Source organism: Rhinolophus sinicus, chromosome 17 (assembly GCF_057876585.1).
Source record: "Rhinolophus sinicus isolate RSI-liver-muscle chromosome 17, RSI-T2T, whole genome shotgun sequence".
Classification (NCBI taxonomy): Eukaryota; Metazoa; Chordata; class Mammalia; order Chiroptera; family Rhinolophidae; genus Rhinolophus; species Rhinolophus sinicus.
Genome location: NC_142517.1, coordinates 132,238,598 through 132,257,037, shown reverse-complemented (window position 1 = coordinate 132,257,037; position 18,440 = coordinate 132,238,598). Strand labels below are relative to the sequence as shown.

At 35.2% G+C, this 18,440-nt stretch overlaps 1 protein-coding gene across 3 annotated transcripts in view; it reads right to left on the bottom strand.

The window, feature by feature from the left end:
- Positions 1-18,440, bottom strand: part of THSD7B (thrombospondin type 1 domain containing 7B) — an 800,685-nt gene that overhangs the window by 232,486 nt on the left and 549,759 nt on the right. For all 3 annotated transcript variants that reach the window (XM_074335740.2, XM_019752567.3, XM_088793974.1), the window contains exons 13-14: positions 15,777-15,971; positions 8,236-8,499 (exon numbers count right to left, since the gene is read on the bottom strand). In XM_074335740.2, the coding sequence (XP_074191841.2) occupies positions 8,236-8,499; positions 15,777-15,971 (459 nt within the window). The remainder of the gene's footprint in view (positions 1-8,235; positions 8,500-15,776; positions 15,972-18,440) is intronic.

The window sequence follows — 18,440 nt, the reverse complement described above, 5'->3', positions numbered from 1 at the left end:
TTTTTTTTTATGCTATTATCAAGGAAATTCCTTTCTTAATTTTATTTTCTGATTGTTCATTGTTAGTGTATAGAACTGCAACTCATTTGGTATATTGATCGTTTATATTTTCCAGCTTTGAAATATAATTGATGTCATAATGATCTTGTACCCTACAAACTTGATGAATTCCTTTATTAGCTCTAATGGTTTTATAGGGGGGTTCTTTAAGATTTCCTATTTATAAGATCATATTATTAGCCAACAGACATAGTTTTACTTCTTCCTTTTTAATCTAGATACTTTTGATTGCTTTATCTTCCTAAATGTCTTGTCTAGAATCTCCATTAGAGTGTTAATAAAAGTCAAAAATGGACATTCTGTTTTATTCCTGATCTTAGGGAACTGAACTATTTTTTAAATTTAATTTTTATATTTAAATTACAGCTGACATTTAATTTTATGTTAGTTTCAGATGTGAATAATTTTTTAAAGCAATGAAGGCAAAAAGTTATTCTGCACTTCTTTATAAGATATCTACTTGTTTGCATTAAAGAAGGAATAATGACATTGATTCCTTAATTAAAAAAAACCAAAAAAACATTTGTTTAGGAGTTCTGTTTACTTTCTTTTAAGATAAGATATGCTGCTTTTTATTTCAATTTGGTTAAAAGAAACTTGTACATGGATTTAATCATGGGCCCTGAGTTTCTCCCCCGAGAAGGGTTACAACACAGACTGCCTTTTCAGAAGAGGCATTCCAATTAAATCCATAGATACTAAGCTAGAAGGCCCAAGTCATGCCTTCTGTCATTGTCTAACTCCAGTCAATCTCCAACCACCAGAGAAAGCTTGACTCCGTATCTCGACATAATTCTGGATAAGAAAGATAGGTATATGAAATTGTTTGATAGGTTGATGTCCTGAATTTTTATCTCATTGTAATTTAAAAAAACTGAAGTGTAGTATGACTCAGAGAGGTGAGATCATCTCAAATTTGAAAGTACTTAATCAGTCCTGCGTTAGACTATGAATATTTACAATGAATATAATTTATTTATCATTCTATACTTTTATATAAGAAAGATGCATTTATGTTTGTTAAGAGAACCATTGTTCCCAACTCACCTTCATTAGGTGAGTTCTTAGATTGAGTTCCTTAAACACTTTCAGTAGCAGAACCCTCTCTTCAAATGAGATCTTATCAGTAAGCCTTTGTCTCTAGTAATCATTAAATAGATCAAAATTTAAAAAACAAACAAACCAAAACAAAACAAAACATAAGTAATAAATAAGATAAAGATAATATATGACCTGGAGACAAGGGTATTTCTATATCCTGCATAAGCAAACAATAATGATTCCACATATTGTTATTCAAGGAAATAAGTAATTTTTGCTTTCTTCATTACAATATTTTAGCCAGTGAAAATGCCTGATAGTTTTCCGGATAATGATACTAATCATTCACACAAATCCCTCCTGTGTGGACACCACAAACATAAATAAAATAACACTATGGGAATGCTTCTAAAACTTGAGAGAAGTTTTCGATTGTTTTTCATTTGCACGTCTTTAAAAAGTATAACTCAAAAATAGGAAGTTGTGCTTGGATATAACAAGCTTAACATATTGTAATAGGCTGAAAAATGGCCTCAAAGATATTCAGGCCCTAATCTCTATAACCTGTGAATATTACCTCAAAAGAGACTTTGCAGTTATGATTAAGTTAAGGATATTGAAGTGGGAAGACTGTCCTGAAATATCAGCCCAGACTGAGTAACCACAAGTGTCTTTGTTAAAGGGAGAAAGAGGAAGAAGATTTCACACAGATAACATGACATGGAAGAAGGCCATAAGACACTGAAGCAAGATGCTGTACCATTGGCTTTGAAGACTCAGGAAGAGGCTATGAGCCAAGGTATACAGATCTAGAAACTGGAAAAAGCCAGGAAAAACGTTCTCACCCAGACACATCGAAGGAAGCATGGCCCGATTACACCTTGATTTTGACCCAGTGAAACTGACTTTGGACTTCTGACCTTTAGAACTGTGATAGAATAAAATGTGTTTTAAGCCACCAAGTTTGTGGTTTGCTACAGGAGCCATAGAAAACTAATAGACATATGTACATTAAAATTCTTTATATATAGCATGGATTTAAATTCTGCATTTTGTTATAAATTATTGAGCATATGATGAGCTAACACTTACTAGGTTTTGTAGTAACAGAATGATGAAGCAGACACAGCCCTTCCCTGAGGAGCACACACCCCTCTGTGGCAGAATGGACCAGCAATAAAGTAGATAAATAAAATATGAGAAGCACTAGGACTGGGGACCTGTATCGTGATAAGGGACATAAAGAAGATATGCTCAGTTACTAATGGGTTCCCAGGGTTGGGGGAGAGCTGACTAGCAAGACTGCCTATGATTTCCCAAAGGAGATGACATTTCTAATGTAAGTCCAGAAAGGTTATTAGGAGTCAACTACAGAATTAGGTAGCAAGGAGAAAACATCAAAGGTATAAAAGAAGTAAAGTGTACAGGAACAGAAGGCAAAAGCGCTTGAGAGTGAATGGTATATATTGAGACAGGCAGGCAAAATCCCAAGACAGCTGAAGCTCAACATGGTAAGGGAGAAGGATGAAGCTTCAGGGGTTAAAAGGCAAAATCATAAAAGGCTTGGAGTCCATGCTAGGGGGTCTGGACAACTGGATGACATTGAGAGTTTAAAACCTATATGAGAAAGAAACAGGTTTGTCTTTTGGAAAAATTCCTCATTGAAATAAGAGAAAATGATGGTGGGAGGAAGGACTAAGTGAGAAGGGTGGATGAACAATGACTGAAATGAATCTCAGGAAAAGGTGAGAGAAGTCTGAACTAAAAGAGAGCAACTGAGATGAAGAAACATATATAGAAGCAATCTCTAAAGTAGTCATCAATTTTTATAGCAACACTCACATTAAAACAAAAAAGCAAGAAAAGCAAAATCTCAGCATGAAAAACAGAAACATTTCTTAATCTTGTCAAACCTACATTTCCTTGCCCCAGAGTAGGCACTGTCAATTCCTCAAGTGGTGATTTGAAGACCTTTGCAATGTCTTAAGAAACAAACGTGCAGAGGATTTAGGAAATAGGTCATTTGGCAAAATTGCAGATGACTAAAATTTTTCTATTTTTTCTGCAGTAAAGGGTGGGATATAATTATTCAGTCCCTCTTAGTGATGGACTTGTAAGGACAGCTCACAACCAGTTGAAAAGCTTTGTCCTATCTTTGAGACCCATAAGTCTTTGCTAGGACACTTTATAAAATGTTCTCTTAACCCTCAGTTAATAATAAAGATGTAACTTTCAGTCCCTGAGCATGTTCTCTCAGCTTGGCCAACAAAAACTTGTCCACATGTAGTGGTAACATAAATCTTTCAATAATTTAAAATTCAAATTGTACACAGAAAATATAAACTTTCTAAATGTATTAAGATTAAATTCACATATTTTCCAGTGACTTCGGATATGTAAAATGATAGTTCTTTAAGTCACAAAGTGGTTATTTATTTATATATCTTTGTCTGCTCTCTATATCTCCTTATATATGATAGTCAATTAATAAAATTGCTATAATAGAGTTAAGGTGCAAAGGCTAAGTTATTTCTGGATGAAATACTAATGAAGACAATTAATTGCGTACCAAAATCAATCATATTTTATCTGGAATCAGATACAAAACACATTGCATTTTCACTTTATAATTTTGTGAATTAAAGTTAATTCACACAGTTATCACTGAATCACTGGGAAATTGTTTTTCCGCATTTTCCATTCTTCCAAAAACATTGCTTGTCCACTTGTAGCAATGCAATTTCATTTTTTCTAATCCCAAATTGTATATCAAGGGTAAACTAGAACTAGGGATTCTGTAGAGTCTGTGTGACCATGTATTGCACAGCTGACCTGTCCATGGATCTGCATTCATTATACACCGCTATTCTACCCAAAGAGCTGTTGAAACACATACATCCCATGTGATGATTGCACTTAAATTAAATCCAGACCCAGAAGACTTTGCCTACTTCAACTGCATTTCACACAACTTTATCCTCACTCTCTACATTCAAACCACAGGGCTTCCTTTGTTTTTGCCAGAACTTCTTTCTGCCTCACATCATCTGGACATGCTTGTCCCATGAACTAAAATCACCTTGCATGTATTTTCACATGGCTGCCTGCCTTCTTCTCACTCTTCACATCTCAAATGTATGTCACTTCGGTAAGGACTTCCATGAAGTCTATCTGAAGATTTTCTACTCAGCCTCCTAAGTGCTAATTAAGACTTGAGATTCCTTTTGTTTTGTTTCTATCACCCACTGGACGATAAACTGCACAACTTCCTGATTTCTCTATAACTATATATCCAAATCATAGAAAAGGACCAGGTGTTTCATATAAAGAGCAGGTGTTCAACATATAGGGTTTTATCAAATGAATGGATAAATAAACCGTTATGGAGGAGACATCAGTATCATGGTGGCATAAGACATTCCTCCCTTCTCTTCCCTTTTTATAACAACTAATTAGACATCCATTACCAAGCAAAAGTGCCTCTACACATTACTCTCAGAAACCTGCAGGTTTCTAGCCCACCTGTGCATCTGAAAATAAATAAAGGTATATTGATGAAGGCTGCATATGCACGGGAGTCAGCAAACTGGCCCATCCTCACTCATTGCAATCATGAAAGAAAGAACCTAGAGAGTACAAAACTGGACAGATACCAATGGGCAAGATAATTTTTTAAGTCCAGCCTGCCTAAAGGGAGAGTTCAGAATTTCACTGGAGTGGGATAGAGAGGAGTTTAGAGGGAACGGAAAGGAAAGAAGTTGCTAAGGTACTCCCTGACATCCCAGGGTGACACGGCAAGCGGCTAGGCTATCAGTGGTAGTAGTGACTACTTTTCCAGCAGAGGTGGTAGAGAACCGATACTTCTCAAACTCTTTCTAAACAAAATTGAAGATGATGGAACACTTCTAATCTAATTCTACAATGCCAGCATTACCCTGATACCAAAGCCAGACATGGACACTACAGGAAAACTATAGACCAATATAGATGCAAATATTCTCAACACAGTATTAGCAAACTGAATTGGACACATTAAAAGGATTAAACACCACGACAAGTGGGATTCATCCTTGGGATACAAGGATGGCTCAACACACATAAATCAAAACATGCAATATATCACATTAATAGAACGAAAAATAAAAATCACATCATCATCACAACAGATGCAGAAAAAGCATTTGACAAAATACAACATGCTATTATGATAAAAAACCCTGAATAGATTGGGTATAGGAGGAATGCACTTCAACGTATTAGAGGCCATCTATGACAAACCCACAGCTGATATTATATTCAAAAAAATGAAGGCTTTTCCTCTCAGATCAGGAACAAGACAAGGTTGCTCACTCTCACCACTCTTGTTCAAATCACCACTTCCTGATTTCAAACTGTTCCACAGAGTTATAGTAATAAAAACAGTATAGTACTAGCATAAAAATAGACCCATAAACCAATAGAACAGGTTAGGGAGCTCAGAATTTAACCCCCATATTTGGTCAACTAGTATTCAACAAGGGAGTTAGGAACATCTGATAGGAAATGATAGTCTCTTCAATAAATAATGTTGGGAAAACTGGATAAACACATGTAAAAAAAATGAAGTTGGACCCTATTCTTCACCACTCACAAAATTAACTCAAAATGGACCAGAGACTTAAACCTAAGACTTCATACCATACAACTAGAAGAAAATGTAGGGAAGAAGCTCCTTCACATTGGTCTTGGCAATGACTTTTTGGATATGACACTACGAGCACAAAAAGTAAAAGCAGAACTCAAAAAAAAAAAATTAAAAAAAAATGGTACTATATCAAAATTAAAAGCTTCTGCACAGCAAAAGAAACAACTGAAAAAATGAGAAGGCAGCTTACAGAATGGGAGAAAATGTTTGCAAACCAAATACTGGATAAGGGGTTAATATCCAAAATATATAAAGAATGTATACAACTCAATAACATCAACAACACAAACAATTAAATTAACAATAGGCAAAGAAACTAAATAGACTTTTTTTCCAAAGAAAACATCTACATGGCCAACAGGTATACAAGAAAATGCTCAACATCACTAATCATCAGGGAAATGCAAAAATCAAAACCACAATGGGATACCACCTTACATCTATCAGAATGGCTATCATCAAGAACAAATAAAAAGTGTCAAGAAAGTGGGAGAAAAGGGATTTCCCTGTACATCATTGGTGGGAATGTAAACTGGTTCAGCCATTGTGGAAAACAATATGAAGGTTCCTCAAGAAATTAAAAACAGAACTAAGATTTGATCCAGCAATTCCACTTCTGAGTATATATCCAAAGAGAATGAGAATTATATGGAAGAAGTACATGTACTCCCATGTTTATTGCAGCATTATTTGTAATACTCAAAATATAGAAACAACGTAAGTGCCCATCAACAGATGAATGGATAAAGATATGGTATATATAAACAATGGAATGTTATTCAGCTATGAGAAAGATATCCGGCCATTTGTGGAAACATGAATGTACCTTGATTTGATCTATTATACTAAGTAAGGTAAGTCAGACAGAGAAAGACAAATGCAATATTATATTATTTATATGTGGAATAGAAAAAAGCCAAACTTATAAAAACAGAGAGTAAAATGGTAGTTACTAGGGGACGGTGTGGGTAGAGGGATAGGATAGAGGTTGTTTAAGGGTAAAACCTTGCAACCAGTAGTAAATAACTCCTAGAGATTTAATGCACAGTATACTAAATAGAGCCAACAATAGTGTGATATTATCAAACTTGCTGAAAGACTTGAACTTAATTATTTCAACCACTAAAAAGAAATGATAATTATATAAGATAGCGGTACTAACTATCACCACATTGTCAATCATTACAATATATAAATGTATCAAATTAACATGTTATATACCAGATGTAGATGTAGATATATAGCTATAGATACAGATACAGATACAGATACAGATACAGATACAGATACAGATACAGATACAGATACAGATACAGATATAGATATAGACACAGATATAGATATATGCTGAAAAACCAAGATTAGAGTCAACCAGCTTTGGCATCCATAAAATGTGTCCATTACTTCATGAGATGTATTTAATGTTTCTGAAAGTCAAATCACTGAAAACAATGCTGTAGACTAACCTGGGAAGCAGAGCAATGATAATACCAATTTAAAAAAAAAATCATTAAACTTAAAATTGCATTCCTATGAAGATGTAGGTATATCTTAAATGACAGCAAGCTAATATATTGGCAATAAAGACAAATTATCATTTACTTGACTTGTACGTTAGTACTAAATTCAATTTCCAACTCTCGGTATTATTGAGAAAGGTTTTTGGAACATAAGACTTTGACAACAAAGTCCAAAATCAATCAGTTTTCCCAGTTTGCCACTCAAACACAAATTCTCTCTTTCCATACTTTCTGTAAAATTTCTAACTTTTTAATTTTCTTTTATAAGGTAGTAAAAAAACACCAAAAATAGAGCAGGAAATTCATAAACTATCTTGTAATCATGAGTCTCAACCTCTTCCATCAACAATTACCACGACTGTATTTAATCTTTATTCTTTTCTCCTTTCACCCATATCAAATTCTCCCAGGGTTCAAAAAAAAAGAAAAAGTCTTCTACCTGATTAATATCTCACAAAACTCTCCCAGATTGCCTTTTTTTTTACAGTTTTATTCTATTAATCTGGGTGCATTTATACATTAATATTAACTTTTTCCTTAGTATTTTGTCAACTCCCTTAGAAGAGTTTCAGGCCTCATTCCTTCTCTATATATGACCAGAGCGCCAATAAACACCACAAAATGGATTCATTTGTATTGGGCTTTGGCCTTCTCAATAACGTAGAGCAACTGTACTCACCACCAGCAAACAGGTGCTCCAAGGTGAATACAGAGTGAAGTGAGTCTTCAAGGATCAAAAATACTCACATTCCAGATAATCAGCGAGACATACATAGTTTCATTCGTATGTCCATATTTTATGACAGGCAGTGTGTTACTGACAAAGGAGAACAATTATTAAATAACAAAGCTACTGATTCTAGACCTTGGACAAACCACCTAAACTGTATGTCATTGTTCTCATCTGTTACTCCTTATCCATCTTCTTACCAGAGCTGCTGCAGTGGGAGGGCTCAACAGGTCTTCCATTTTTATCGGAACAGGCTATTGCTCGAAAGCGCATGCCTTCTCCACATTCTTTGCTGTCTCCTTGTACCAGCAATCCTCGCTGAGGCTCCCTTCTGCCTTCGGGAAGAATGCAATCTGACCAATTTCCGTATGGATGAGATATAAATATGTCACAAGGACACAGCTCCGTTTCCACTAAAGGGTACAAGTCAGCATCCTGGCATTTCTCCTTCTTCCTGCTTTTCCCTGTTCCAACAAGAGACATTGATATATTAATTTCATATCTGCTGTTTTATTAAAAGTCACTCACATTATTATACTTAAAAACTCTTAGAATATTAAATCTTAAATAAAAATGAAGTCTTTGTTTTCATTCCATTGTACATAGAATTAAATCCTACGATAATGGAAGCAACTCCCAGAGTAATTGTGAAATTCAGGTTAATTTGAAAAGAAAAAAAAGTGTTTTCATGTTAAAGAGTGGCACAAAATACTTAGACAATGTTCACTACAAGGGCTCAACAGCTAGGAAACTCTTAATTTATTTATTATTTTCCCTACAATTTGTTGATAAACCCAGGATTGCCTTGTCTCCATTTTTCCGTGAAATTGATGGTTGCCAGGGAAACCAACAAAATAGTGTAAATATTAACTCCTTCCCTTTTTTTCAAATGATTTTCTTAAAAACAGAGTTTATTTATTCAAGGAACAAAATAATACCTTCCCATACAATGGAGTGAGGTGGATTGTCACTTGGGGTATGGTAGACAAAGTAGAACTTATTTTGGTTTCCACTATCTGGCAGCTCGCAAATACTAACAGAAACAACAGAGTGCTTAAATCATATTGGGTCATTTAATCTGAGAAAAAGCTATAGCTTCTACCTGGAGAGAAATTTTTAACTTAAGTATTCTAGAATATGACTTTACCTTATCGAATGACTTTGATGGACTATTTAGCTGTGATCCCAACTTTGAATAATGATAATGCAAAGTCATTTTTCACAGCTCTGAGTACTTGACAATTATGTTTATTGGATCCTAAGTCAGCCTATAACTTGATTCAATTTCGTTGCCAACACATAGCATCTAGAGACCTAAAAAATGTTCCTAGATCTAGTAACTTTACTTTTGTTTCGTCTTTAGTAAGTTATTAGCTAGCCTTGCTTAGTTGCTAAAAAAAACACACACACAAAAAAACAAAACAAAACAAAAAAACACACACACACAAAGTAGGCAGCTTTATTTGGTCTATTTCTACTCTTTATGGTTATTTTATAAATACTTGATACATGCTGATGCTTGGATTAATTTCTCATTGTCAGATAGTTTACCTTACTCACAATTCTACAGTTATCACCTGACAATTGAATCTATGACCTTCCCTGATACTTAGGGCCACAATAAACAAGAAGCATTCCTATAGGACCTGAAATGATCTTGGAGGAGCTTCAGCCTCACCACTGTCACTCTGGGAGGATGTATTCACTTGCTTCTACCACGAAGGGCACTGACTGAGAATATGTTTGAGAAGCACAGTCTCTGTCATAGCTGTAAGAATTTACTGCTTAAGAGATACATCAATGGCGATGACTAGCTCATTCCTATCAGCGTTTAACATGCCCAACTCTCTGGTGCTCCCCAAATGTCCATAAAGTACTGTTGTCTCCATCTCTTCAATTTCCACTCTTGTCTCAACACACTTAACCATGGTTTCTGAGCCTACCTGTTGCTTGAAACTACTTAACTCTTTCCAAAGTATAATAATAAAACAAAGCCCTGGAATATGTTTTATCCCTTATCTTTCAGACTTGGTTGTTCAATGATACTTCAGAGTGTTGACTTCACCACCATTCTTGAAACATCCTTTCCAAGTTCCATATTATACCTTACCTTTTAGTCCCTACCCCATGCCCCCACCATCCCTCTGAGCACATCTTGTCTTTGAATTCTCCCTCTGTATCTCCCTCAACTGATGGGCTTCCTGGAGGCACTGCCCTGGATTCTGCTCTTTTCTGATCCTACATGTTCACCCACACAAAAAGTTTAAATACCCACCTATGTCTCTTAAATCTCTAATCATCATCTTCAGCCCAGACTTTGTGCTCAAGCTTCTGACCCAGACTGGAAATCTACACCTAAAGGACCAATTGCACTCAACCTGGGAAAACCCACACTTATTCTCTTAACATCACAACCTTTCTTTTTCCTGTCATTTCCTAATTTTATCAACATGACCAAGTCAAAATCTGAATCATTACTACCTGTATCTGTTTAATAGCAAAGATCTATCATTTCACATATTTAAATATCTCTTGAATCAGTCCATTGTTTCCATTCTGAACAATACCACCCATATTTAGCTCACCTCCAAACCTCCAGCTTAAATCACTACAACAGCTTCTTCCAAGATCTTATTGCCAGTATAATTCACTCCCTTCAATCTATTCCCCCCACTATAGCCACGACCATATTACAGAGATGGAAATCTGATCATATCATTCACCTACTTTAAAGATTTCAGTGACTAACTATAGTTCATAGAATGAAATCTGGACTATTCACCATGCTTATCAAGGATCTTTAAGATTGAGCCCATTAGTATGCTTCCTGCCTATTGGGTTTTTTTGGGCTTTTGTTTTGTTTCATGTTTTGTTTCTGGATATCCCTGGTTGTTCCCAGAACATGAAAGAATTCACGATACTCAGAAAAGTAGGGAAGCAAGAAAAGGTTTACGGCAAGTTGGGATGTGAGGATGCCCGTGACAGTGTCTAGAGAAGACAGCTGCTGTGGTTTCTGTTTAGGAAAGAGAGAAGCACCCGTAGAGGAGTTCCTGGGGGTAGAGTCTAGAATAGACAGCTGCTCCCAGACAGAGGGGTAGAAGTCAGAGAGAAGCACAGGCAGAGAAGTTGCCAGGGCAGAGTCTAGAATACACAGCTGCTGTGAGTTTGTATTTAGCTGGGGTTTTATATTTTTCTATGCAGGATGTAGGGTGCTTATCAGCTTGCAGGGGGTTACAATCGACTTCTTATGGGAAATATCCCGGTCCCCTCCATGATGGATGCTGGGTGCTTATCAGCTTGCAGGGGGCTTCCTCCAGGAACTGTTCTGTTCCCATCTATGATGGATGTAAAGTGCTTGTCAGCTTACAGGTGCAGGACTAGCTGGGGGATTCAGAGGCAAGCAGTTAATTTTTAAGCTCATTCCTGCTAACTCCTAAGGTCATTCCTATTAACTCGTTGCCTGTCTCATCCTCATAGTTCACAAACTTGCTTCCATTAATTTTGATTTTAAAAAAAAAGGAAGTGGCCTCTTAGGTGATCTGATCATAAATTCCTAAATGAGTAGGTTATGATGGGTAGTCATGCCCCAGGCACATTACTTCTTTGGTAAAAGGCTTATCTTTGCCTTAAGCAAGCCCTGTTCATAGTTTCTATGCATCTAGGTTGATGCTTCTTTGAAATGCTTCCTTTTAGACCCCTCCTTCAAAAGGGTGACCACCCTCTAGAGCAGGGGTGTCCAAACTTTTTTCAATGTTTATTTACCACGGGCCATATGCGGTAAAATACACAAACAGCCGGGCCACTCACTCGAGGTAAAGTATGTATCGCCTCACTTCGTTTATTTAAGTAAACTAAATATATTTTTGGAATTTGCTGCAGGCCAATTAAAATTGGATTGCAGGCCACAGTTGGCCGTGGGCCGCAGTTTGGGCACCCCTGCTCTAGAGAATACATAAACTCCAACTATCCTGTAATCCAATCCCCATATTGCTTTTTCCCACCTTCATGTACTCTTAATTTCCGTCCTTAATTCCAAATGCATATTACAAGCTGCAAACTCATTTCTTGGAAGCATTTTTCTCAGTCTGAGATCTTGCTTCCAGGCATATCTTGTTTGATTCAAATAAACTCGTATAACAATTCTCTACAAATTTGTATGTTTCTTATATTGATAGGATCATCTTTCAGTTCCTAGAAATTACTCATGTGGCTTCTGGCTTTTGCATGGCCTACTCCAGACATTCTCACCAGTTCTACCCTCCCTTCATAGCCTAGTTAATGCCTACTGGTCCTTCAGGTCCAAACGAATAGATCGCACCCTCCAAAATGCCATCCTTGAACGCATTCTTCATCCAAGGTCTGAAAGAGGTGCTCTTCTGTACTCATAGTTTGCAGTGGGCAGAATAATGAATTTCCAAGGAAGTTCACATCCTAATACCTGGAAACTGTAAACATGCTACCTTAGATGGCAAATTAAACTTTGTAGCTGTAACTAAGATTATGGACTTTGAAATGAGGAGATTATTCTGGATTATCTGGGTGGGTCTAACCTAAGCACAGGGTATTAAAATCAGAGAACCTTTCTTGACTGAGTAGAAAGTCAGGAAATGTGACTATGGAAGAATAGTCAGAAATACAATGTTACTAGATTTCAAGATGGAGGAAGGGAGAATCATGAGCCAAGGAATGTGAGCAGCCTACATAAACTGGAAAAGGAAAGGAAACAGATTTTCCCTAGAGCCTCCATAAAGGAATTCAGTCCCACCAACATCGTGTTTTTAGCCCTGTGAAACCCATTTCTGACTTCACACCTACAGAGCTGTAAGATTACAAATCTGTGTTGTTTTAAAGCCACCAAATTTGTAGTAATTTGTTATAGCAATAAGAAACCAATATGGCAACCTTTATTACAGCTATTGAGCGGTTACTAAACTGTGTTGTAATTGTGTGTAGTAAAACTCTTATAAATGTATGTAGTAAAAATCTCTATCTCCTATTAGACTGTAGGATCACATCTACCTAACGATTAAGTTAGGATCATGTCTATCTAATTCTCTTGTAGTCTTCCCAAAGCCTAGTATGCAAAAATGGTAAACAAAAATTTATCACGGAATAATTTAAGAAAGATTTTTTTTTTACAAGGGAGAAAGAAGGAGGGAGGAGGAAAGGAGGGAGAGGAAGGGATGGAGGGATGGAGAGAGGGAGCAAGAGAGAGAAAGAGAGAGAGAGAGAGAGAGAGAGAGAGAGAGAGAGAGATAACCAAAAATTACTGGCAGAACAAATATTTTGTACAAAAATACGCTGTCTCTATATTTGTGATATCCTTCTTAATTATGTGGCATCACTGTTTGAAGAAGGATTTGAACAAGTTAGTCAATGCAGAAATAGTTCTCATAAGAAACAAATTATGAATGGTCCTTTCTTTGATTATCTTCTAGTCAAAATCAGCATAACCTTTGGATTTGAACCAGCTAGTACTAATTTAAAAAAAATCAACACCCACTAGAATTCCCAAGACATTCCCCCCCTTACATCAGAGGGAAATGTGTAACTAATCCCTCAAAAACACAGAACTACAAATGTTAAATATGTGTGTAATAGTTATCCAGTTCTTATATGTATATAAAACCCAGAGATTGTCTATGTAATGGATTATTTCCAACATTTATTAAAGAAACAACTGTTTTAATTGCCACTCTATCTAAAACCTGTATTGATCTAGTTCAAGCACAATACACAGAACACCCAAATATTGAATTTGAATCAAAGCCTCTTATTAAAAATGGAAAAAAGAAAAACACCCTAGATTGTTCCCTAGTCAATGGATGGGCTTGTATTTGTGTATTCTTCTCTATATGTTGGTGTTAAAGAGTGGCATTGTTTTATGATCTAAGATTGTGCCTTTTATTGCTACTCATGCTAGTGATTGCTTATTAAGTTTACTGCCAAATTACACGGAGAAGACAAACTACAAGCACTCCATCACAACAAAAAAAAAATAAGTCATCAGAAGTTGAAAATTTTAATTCACTACTTTTTTTTTAACAATGACACTAAGTGATTTATTTGACTGATTTTTCCCAACAACTCAATTTTCATAGAATTGACCTCTTATTTGGATGTCACCTAGATATTAAGATACACAAAAGATTAATTAGCCAGCTAAAATCATAGCAGTTATTGTGTGAAAAAAATTCAAAATAGTTTTTAGTATGAATAATTCTTAGGATAGAGTTACCAGAAGAAAGTTAATCAGTTCTTTAATATTTACACAAAAAGCATATTTTAAATAAAAGTTAAATTCATCAAAGTTTTGAAAATTTATAACAAACTATGCTGGTTGTAAAATGAATGAATATCCTAGGATTTTCAATATTTTCCTTTCTCAGTTTGCAAGTACAAAATATCATTAGCAAGCTTCAAGACAAAGAAAAACAAGCAACTAATTAAAACTTTATTTTCCTTCTAAAGAAGTCAAAGATTTATAGAGAATAACTGGATAATGACTCCTAAAGCATTATGTAAGAACATGCAAACCAAGTTTTGCTAGTTGTCCATTGAACTTGAAATTATTCCTGTCATACACATTGTAACCCGTTATATTGTTTCTCTATAAGAAATTTGTTTTATATTCGAATATAAGTAATGTTGCATAAAATTATATATGTACAGATTTCCGTAGGAGAACACAAAGGACAGCGTATTTTATTTGATATTTCTATTTGTAATCATAAGTTTCACCTACACTTGAATGAATGGGGTTCTGATTTGCATGCAGAAATCCTGTTAAAGCCTCTCACCCATTAAGTAAATCCATTAGAGTGAGTTAAATTTAAGACAATTTTACAAGCAGTGCATTCAAACAAAAAGGTCTCGGAAACAAGAGAATTAGTACTTGAACTGCCAGTAAGAACAAGTGGTCATCTGTGCTGAGTTTTTTAATGTCAATACCAATTTTAATATCCCATGATTATTTTGGCATTTTTCTTTTGGTTCTCCTTTCCCTGAATCAAGTTTTCTCCTTATACAAATACACATAGAATTAAGAGAAGTTCTGGCATGTTTACCTAGACAAGCAGTTAAATACACTACTGCATCAATTATTTGTATATTACAGGCAAAAATTGCTCAAGGACCCCATTTATACTAGTAATTGCTTTAATTCCCATTAAATTTCATGGATGCAAACAGAATGAATAATTATTAATATACCACAAACAAGAATATATACACAACTTGATTTTTGCCTTCCACTGCTAAAATTTGTAAATGTCACATTGCTTATAAAATAATGACAAATGACAATGATAAAGGTTAGATGTACCTTTGATGTTCTTTACAAATCAGTGAGTGCTTTCAACCTTGCTGAGTTCTCAGCATGACAAACACTAGAAACTCAGCCATTAACTACTCTAGGGAAGTTGGTGAATATACTGCCGTTTAGGACTACAAAGGTTATAAAGCTGTATAGAGAACAACTTTATAGACACAGAACGCTTCACATCTTTCATTCATTTCACATGTATTATAATTGAATACACAGTATGTGCTAAGCATAGGCACAGAGGGGAAGGGGACTAGGGGGAAGGGGAACGAGGGAGGATGGGGGAGGGGGGAAGATAGGGAAAAGGGAGCAGAGAGATCTGATGTAATTTCCTCTCCTTCTACAGCTTCTGTTGTCATTGGAAAGTTCAGGAGTGCATCCCTTATCTGAAACTAAGGAGTGAAAAGCACACCTTACCTGTGATCTGTCGCCTTCTACTCCGGGTTGTTTCACAATTTGTGGAGCAGGGCGTAAATTTGGACCAAGCCGTGAAGGTGCAGTCATTTCCACATGGAACGGTACATTCTTGCACCAGCGGAGGCATGCTATTTGTCTTCTTGAGGCATTCGGTCATCTCTGCTGACTGGTTATCATCAGAGATGCATGAGATAGCTAAAAACAAAACAAAAACAAAAAAACACGTGGGTTTGTTATTATTTTGATTAAGTCAGTCTGCCTCAGGTTCTTTGACAAAATAGCAGAATTCCTCAATGTTTGAAAATTTAGTTATCCCTGTGATTATAAAAGGTGTTCAACATAGCTTCCTGTGTTTCTCTCTGAAAATTAAATGTTTATTGTTAGCAGTGGAGATATTTGAGGATTTAATTGGTTACATAATTAATCCAAACCCTATACTGACCGCAACCAAAATTACTTTCAGTAATGTATTATATGTCCCGCTTGTGAGCATATAATCTCTAGGGATGATATAAAACTAGGAAAAAGAATATGTAAGGGTGAGTAATATAAGGACGAAACTATAAAAAAAAAAAAAAAAAAAAATCGTCTGAACTCTTCCTAGATTTGATTGTTGGTTTGCTTGTTTAAACACCACTTATGGAAATGGTCCTATTTTCACTGCAAAGTTATTAATATTATTTTAAAAATAATTTCTGCTGTCTGTCAGTAAACTTTTCTTCTCCTTATTAAAATTTCAGGAACAGTAAAAAATCCTTAATATTTTTTTGAAGTACAGGCATTAATCTATCTAGATAATTCTCATTAAAAATATCCTACCAATTGCAGATAACTCTTCAAGATTTCTCTCATATACTTTTTCAACTAGAATGTTTCTAGTCATACTATAAAATAACTAATAATCTAAAGGTAAAATATTTTTTAAATTGTGCTTATTTTATTCTTTGGACCAATGACTTATTCAATTATGAATGAATTATATTTTTCTGCATTTTTTATTCACCCTGATTAATTATGGAATCTTTGTAAATACATCTTTAGGTTCTCTAGAACAGCATTTCTTAATCTTGGCACTGCTGACATTTTAGATTGGATAACTTTTTTTGGCGAGTACATGAGTTGTCCTGTGCATTGTAGGATATCTAACAGCATCCCTGGCCTCTGCCCATTCGATAATGATAGCACACACACCCTCCCAGTTGAGAAAACCAAAAATTACTCCAGACATTGCCAAACATTGCCCTCAGTTAAAAACCACTCTTCTGAATTTATCCCTGAGCATGGACGCCTATGAGCATACAGAAATTCCAGGGCATAACTTAAGACCCACTGTATCAGCATCTCTAGGGGAGAAATCCACGAATATTTCTGTCTGTAAATGTCCCAGACGGTTCTGATCCAGCCTGTCCACTGACCACCCATATGTGACCTGGTGTGTGTTAATGAGTATTTGCTGAGTTCATTATCATAAAGAAACGATAGTGTAGGATTATTTTTATTACAGCCCTTGAAAATCTACCGCGTTACAAAGAATAAGGAGACCACAGCTTAGGGTCAATGTTGTTAAAACTCTTTATATATACTTCTCCAATACAGGATACGTATACATAAGGGTTCCTTTCAGTTGCCCATTTTTCTTATACTCTGGATTCTTTTCTTTATTCTGAGCACAACAGAGAACAAGTCAACCTGACTACAATAAATTGTGTTTTTTTCTTCTTTTTTCTTTTAAGAATTGGTGAAAGCCAAATCTATCTAATATTTTAGAACCAACGAAGTAGCTAAGATGAAGATGGGTGCACACACAGTACTTCCAGTCTGTAAAGGTGCACTGTGGCAGGTGAAGCTATTCATTCATTTTGAATAGTTTTGTTTGTAGCCACACCCTAGTAATAAATCCATCACACATCAAGCCAATATCACCTGCATTTTCTTTACTGGGAATATTACAGCCATTAATGACGAAGATAGCAAAATACTTCCTTAAGTAGGGTACAAGAAAATGCTATTTGAATTGCATGTTTGGCTACCAATTTGGAGTCCATTTAAGGGGCTTTTATTCTGACAAGTTATTTATTTTTTTTCCAGAATGGCAATGCACTGAATAACACAAAGATTTTTAAATACTTTTAAAAAGCATTGTTATTTGAAATTTAAACATCTATGTATCTATAAATGAGGATTTTTTCCCAATGATAATAAATTATTTTACTATATTTGAAAGAAATTATAGAAAACAAATAAGTCTAAAGTTTTCGTGCTATGATAAACATTCAGTGATATTTTGAAGTTCTACAAACTGTTTATCTAAATGAGAACACCCTGGATTTATGAATATCTATAATGAACTATTTTGTATAAATAAAAGAAAGCATAAGAAATTAAGAAAAATAGCTATAGTATATGATGGAATTAACAGACATTATTTTCAAATGGCATGGATACAAATCTGAATCCAAACATCTAGGAGTTATGTGAACTGAGATGCATTAATTAAATTCTTTATGCTTTAGTCTCATCTTTAAAATGAGTATAATAAGAGCATCTATTACAAAGAGCTGTGAGAATTCTTAACACAATGTCTCACACATGCTAAGGGCTCAAACATACTATCAATTATCATTATCCTTTACATTTGTTTTAAATCAATCAGGCTATAGTTCA